At 47.7% G+C, this 6,460-nt stretch overlaps 1 protein-coding gene across 1 annotated transcript; it reads left to right on the top strand.

Annotated features, from left to right (window-relative positions):
* The first annotated feature begins 307 nt into the window (after positions 1-307).
* Positions 308-6,153, top strand: LOC122557530 (proteoglycan 4-like). The gene is made up of 2 exons (XM_043705276.1): positions 308-505; positions 3,919-6,153. Exons 1-2 carry the CDS (start codon positions 308-310, stop codon positions 4,813-4,815), a joined length of 1,095 nt encoding a protein of 364 aa, XP_043561211.1. The 3' UTR covers positions 4,816-6,153.
* Positions 6,154-6,460: the final 307 nt, after the last annotated feature.

Here is a 6,460-nt window from a genome sequence, read left to right as displayed (position 1 = left end):
CAGGGTTAATGCAACACAGCCAGATGTGGGGAGGCAGTGGCACATGGCTAATGTGGTGGTTCAGTCTCCAGACCCTGGGTTAATAATCTTGAGCTCAAATCCCACCATAATGGAAATGGAAGTTGAATTCAATGAAAATCTAAAATTTAAAACAAAAAGTTAGCTCAGTTGTGTCAAACTGGTGAATCCTGTTTGGTTCAGTAATGTCCTGGTCTGGCTCACACGTGACTCCAGACCCATAGTGGTTATGCCTGATTCTTAGCTGCCACCCAAAACCAAGAAACAATCTGAGCTCCAACTGAATGCCATGTCAGCTTTACAAGGAGTTAAGTACGTTGGTGTACCAATGCATATTCACCTGGGTATCTGCATTCCTCCTAGCGCCTGCAAGAACAAGTTGTTACTGCTGCTGCTCTCAACCTACTTTCCAAGCAAACAGTCAACCAGCTCCATTGTGGCTCTGAATTACAAACCAACAGCACAATCATGTGGACCACAGTGCAGAGTTTGCAGAAAGCACAGCATGCTCCTTGTGTAACATTGGGACAGGGGATTTACAAAACAGTTACAGTTATGAGCAAGAGGGTACCTCGGGAAATGGTCAGTCCACTCAAAGATAAAGGAGGGAATTTATGTGTGGAGGCAGAGGATGTGAGGTCCTTAATGAGCTGGAAGATTCATTTTCAGATGTTTTGTCACCATACTAGGTAACATCTTCAGTGAGCCACCGGACGGATGTCACCTAGTATGGTGACGAAACGTCTGAAAATGAACCTTCCAACTCAGCGAGCAAACCTATATCTAGAACCTCAACCTGAGCTACAAATCTTCTCAAAAGTTGTGCTTAATGAGTATTTCGCACCAAAAAGAAGGACGTGCAAGATAGTAAGATTAGAGAGCGGTTTGTTCTAGGCATATCAATATTAAGGAGGAAGAGAGGTTGGGTGTCTTGAAAAACATTAAGGTAGATAAGTCCTCATGGTTTAATAGGTTCTAACCCAGGATACTGAAGGAAGCAATGGAGTTTGCTGGGGCCTTGACAGAGACCTTTGTATTCTTTTAGCCACAGGAGAGGTCCCAGAAGACTGATAAATAAACAATGTCTATTCATTTACCTGAGAAAGGCAAAGGCAACAATCCAGGAAATTATAGGCCAGTCAGCCATACATCAATGGGAAGGAAATCTTTAGAGCAGATTCTTACATTCAGGATTGACTTGTATTTGGAAAAGAATGGAATTATGAGGGATAGTCAGCATGGCTTGATGTGGGGGAGTTGAAACTTTATTGCTGGAACAGCACAGCAGGTCAGGCAGCATCGTCAGGCAGCATTGATGTGGGGGAGGTCCTGTCTTACAATTTGATTGAATGTTTTTGAGGAAGTGATTGATGAGGACAGTTTAGTGGATGTTATCTCCGTGGACTTTACTAATGCATTTGATGTGATCACTGATGGTAGGCTGGTCCAGAATATTAAGTCACATGTTGGTTAGTTGGATGCAAAATTTGCTTGGTCATAGAACACAGAGGGTTGTTGTGGAGGAGTGTTTGTTTCTGACTGGAGGTCTGTTATATGTTCCACCAGTATCAGTGCTGGGACCTTTGTTGTTTGTAATATAGATAAATGATGTGGATACAAATGTAGGTGATAGATGACATGAAAATTGGAGGAGTTGTGGCTAGGGAGGAAGCTTGTCAAAGGATACAGCAGAAACAGATCAGTTAGAAAGTTGGATGGAGAAATGGCAGATGTTGTTTAATCTGGACTAGTGTGAGGTGTAGCATTTTGGGAGGTCAAGTGCAAGAGGAAGTTATGCAGTAAATGGCAGCAAAAGAATTTTACCAGGGTGTTGCCTCGATTAGTTGTAAGGAGAGGTTGAACACACTTGGTATATTTTTGTGACAGCGTCAAAGGTCGAGGGGTGACTTGATAGAAGTACATTTAATTATGAGAAGCATGGATAGTCGATGGTAGATAGTCGAAATCTTTCTTCGAGGGTGGAAATATCAAATATTAGGGAGGATAGGTTTATGGTGAGAGAGAGAAAGTTTAAATGAAATGTGCAAAACAAATTTTTTTTCCACAGAGGGTGGTAGGTGCCTGGAATGTGCTACAAGGGAGGTGGCAGAAGCAGCTATGTTAGCAATATTTGCAAGGCAGCTAGACAGACACATGAACAGGCAGGGACTAGAGGGATGCAGACTATGTGTAGGCAGTTGGGATTAGTTTAGAATGACATCAAGATTGCTGTGGGCATGGTGCCACCAAAGGGTCTGTCCCTGTGCAGTGTTCTGTGTTTTAGAACTGGAAGCAATTTAAAGCATCAAAATAATTTCAGCAATGAAAACAATGGAACATACAATTCGAACTGGAGAACATATATCACACAGCTCTTGCATGCAGTCTCACTGGGGATGTAGATACCACTGTGGCCTTAATCTGGCTAACACTGGCCAATGAGGACAATGTCAATTTTACAGCACAGGCACATTCTGAATAATTGTATTGTCTGTCCCCATTTTCATGCTGCTGCACCATGTTTCCCAACAACACTAAACTACAGGCTTCCACTGAGACGGAGCCACAGTCCAGCACCGAGACTGAACCACCCTCCACCACTGAGACTGAATCACACCCCACCACTGAGACTGAGCCACAGTCCATCACCGAAACTGAACCATACTCCACCACCGAGACTGAGCCACACTCCACCACCGAGACTGAGCCACACTCCACCACCTAGACTGAACCATACTCCATCACTGAGACTGAGCCACACTCCACCACCGAGACTGAACCACACCCCACCACCGAGAGTGAGCCACACCCCACCACCGAGACTGAGCCACACTCCACCACCAAGACCACCACCGAGACTGAGCCACACTCCACCACTGAGACTGTAACATACTCCACCACCGAGACTGAACCACACCCCACCACTGAGACTGAGCCACACTCCACCACCGAGACTGAACCACACCCCACCACTGAGACTGTAACATACTCCACCACCGAGACTAAACCAAACCCCACCACCGAGACTGAGCCTCACTCCACCACCGAGACTGAGCCACACTCCACCACCGAGACTGAGCCACACTCCACCACCGAGACTGAGCCTCACTCCACCACCGAGACTGAGCCACAGTCCATCACCGAGACTGAACCACAGTCCATCACCGAGACTGAACCAAACCCGACCACCGAGACTGAGCCACACCCCACCACCGAGACTGAACCACACTCCACCACCGAGACTGAACCACACCCCACCACCGAGACTGAACCACACTCCACCACCGAGACTGAGCCACAGTCCATCAACGAGACTGAACCAAACCCGACCACCGAGACTGAGCCACACCCCACCACTGAGACTGAACCACACTCCACCACCGAGACTGAACCACACTCCACCACCGAGACTGAACCACACTCCACCATCGAGACTGAACCACACCCCACCACCGAGACTAAGCCACAGTCCATCACCGAGACTGAGCAACACTCCACCACTGAGACTGAGCCACACTCCACCACCAAGACTGAACCACACTCCACCACCGAGACTGAGCCACATTCCTTCACCAAGACTGAACCACATTCCACCACCGAGACTGAACCACACCCCACCACCGAGACTGAACCACACTCCACCAAGACTCAACCACACTCCATTACCGAGACTAAACCACATTCCACCACCGAGACTGAGCCACACTCCACCAAGACTCAACCACAGTCCATCACCGAGACTGGGCCACATTCCACCACCAAGACTGAACCACACCCCACCACTGAGACTGAGCCACAGTCCACCACCGAAACTGAACCACACCCCACCACCGAGACTGAACCACATCCCACCACCGAGACTGAACCACACTCCACCACCGAGACTGAACCACACCCGAGACTGAGCCACAATCCATCACCGAGACTGAACCACGCCCCACCACCGAGACTGAGCCACAATCCATCACCGAGACTGAACCACGCCCCACCACCGAGACTGAGCCACAATCCATCACCGAGACTGAACCACGCCCCACCACCGAGACTGAGCCACAATCCATCACCGAGACTGAACCACGCCCCACCACCGAGACTGAGCCACAATCCATCACCGAGACTGAACCACGCCCCACCACCGAGACTGAGCCACAATCCATCACCGAGACTGAACCACGCCCCACCACCGAGACTGAGCCACAATCCATCACCGAGACTGAACCACGCCCCACCACCGAGACTGAGCCACAATCCATCACCGAGACTGAACCACGCCCCACCACCGAGACTGAGCCACAATCCATCACCGAGACTGAACCACGCCCCACCACCGAGACTGAGCCACAATCCATCACCGAGACTGAACCACGCCCCACCACCGAGACTGAGCCACAATCCATCACCGAGACTGAACCACGCCCCACCACCGAGACTGAGCCACAATCCATCACCGAGACTGAACCACGCCCCACCACCGAGACTGAGCCACAATCCATCACCGAGACTGAACCACGCCCCACCACCGAGACTGAGCCACAATCCATCACCGAGACTGAACCACGCCCCACCACCGAGACTGAGCCACAATCCATCACCGAGACTGAACCACGCCCCACCACCGAGACTGAGCCACAATCCATCACCGAGACTGAACCACGCCCCACCACCGAGACTGAGCCACAATCCATCACCGAGACTGAACCACGCCCCACCACCGAGACTGAGCCACAATCCATCACCGAGACTGAACCATGCTCCACCACCGAGACTGAACCAAATGTCAGTGAATCCTGGAGCTAATTTTGTGTCAGTAAGTAGAGCAATGGCAGAGGCTGCGTAACCGTGGAGAGACCAATAATATGACCAGTTGGGGATATCTGTGTGTGGATTTAGAGCCATTGTAGATCATTAGAGTGATTGGAATAAAGGAACTGTTAGGTGATGATTAATGTGTAATATGGGCTTAATGGAGCAGGTAGGAGTAGACCATCTTAAATGGACCAGAGGTTTAAATGGAGGAGGGAAGTGAAGTACAGGTAAGTGCAGAGGGTGTGGAATGAGAGGAGTTAAACCAAGCAGAAGTACATGAAGGTTAAATGGTGCCATGGTGCCAAGTGCTGAACGGATCAAATGGAGCAGTGGCGATAAAATCTGGGGGAAGTGTAAATTTGTGTAACATCAAGTGGAGTAAATCAAGTGGATGGGTAAATTGAGTAGTGTGGGGAGTAAATCAATTCATATGGGGGTAAGCTGATGAGTATGGGGTAAATTAAGAGGTGGGAGTTTAAATTGAGGGGTGTGCAGCTAAATCAAGGGGAGGGGAGGTAAATTGAGATGTGTGGGGATAAAGTGTATAATGTGAGGAGCTATTGAGGGGTGCAGACGTATCTCAAGTGAAGGAGGAAATGGAATCGTGTGGGCAACACGGGTAATCAACAGAGGATTGTTGACAATCAGGAAAAGAATAATAAATCAAAGTAAGAGATCCACTGAAAAATAATTGTTTGGTTATTGACGATCTCTCTCTAATTCTTTCTCAAAGTACCACATAGGTTTCAATTAGGACACCAGAAAATAAAACAAAAAGTTCTTAGCCATTTAATAAACTCTTATCAATACAGATCAAGGCTAGAGGCATTCATTAAAATTAATTGTTTAAACAAGGTATTAATTAAAGTCTAGGAGAAAAAATAAAGCTTTTCCATTTGAGATTAGTTCCATTTGAGAAGGGGCCTGGGAGACCACGTTTGGTGGAGTGTTTGAGCAGGAATGGGCAAGTTAGAATCAGCACCAACCCAAACCCAGGTTCAAGACTGGAGAGTTTGAGGAGCAGTGAAGGTTCCTGCCAAATGTACGGGTCACACATTCTGAGAGATGAACACTCAAAGGAGCAGGAGGTCAGGATCATCAATGGGTGTCGATTGGGAAGAGGCAGGGTGTTTTGACAACGACTGCCTCTCTCAGTTCTGGAGATTGCTGCAATCATGACTCCTTGAATAAGTTGCTACAACCCGAGGATTCCCAAACTGTTAAATTCCAGGGATGAATTGGTTCACCCACCCACTCAGTTGGTTGCACCTGAGAAACGATCCCTTCCCTTATGGATACTGCTTTTCCCAGACCTCAATGAAGCCTCAATGTTTTACAATGAGCCAATTTAACCTGGTATTCTTTAGTTAACAAATCATGATTTTATTTATCACTAACCATGAGAAGAATTAATATGACACTTCTTATTTCGAATCTGTGTGTGACTCCAAAATTTCTGCATTTAGGGTAAATTGGATTCCTTTGTTCTCCTAGAACAGAGAACTGTACGGTACAGGAATGAGTTGTTAGCCCACGATGTTTTACCGAACGTGATGACAAATTAAACAAATCCCTTCTGTCTGCCCTTTGTCCATATCCCTCCATTCCTTGCATATTCATATACTTATCTATATGT

This window comes from Chiloscyllium plagiosum, chromosome 15 (assembly GCF_004010195.1).
Source record: "Chiloscyllium plagiosum isolate BGI_BamShark_2017 chromosome 15, ASM401019v2, whole genome shotgun sequence".
Classification (NCBI taxonomy): Eukaryota; Metazoa; Chordata; class Chondrichthyes; order Orectolobiformes; family Hemiscylliidae; genus Chiloscyllium; species Chiloscyllium plagiosum.
This window is presented reverse-complemented; position numbering and strand designations above follow the sequence as displayed.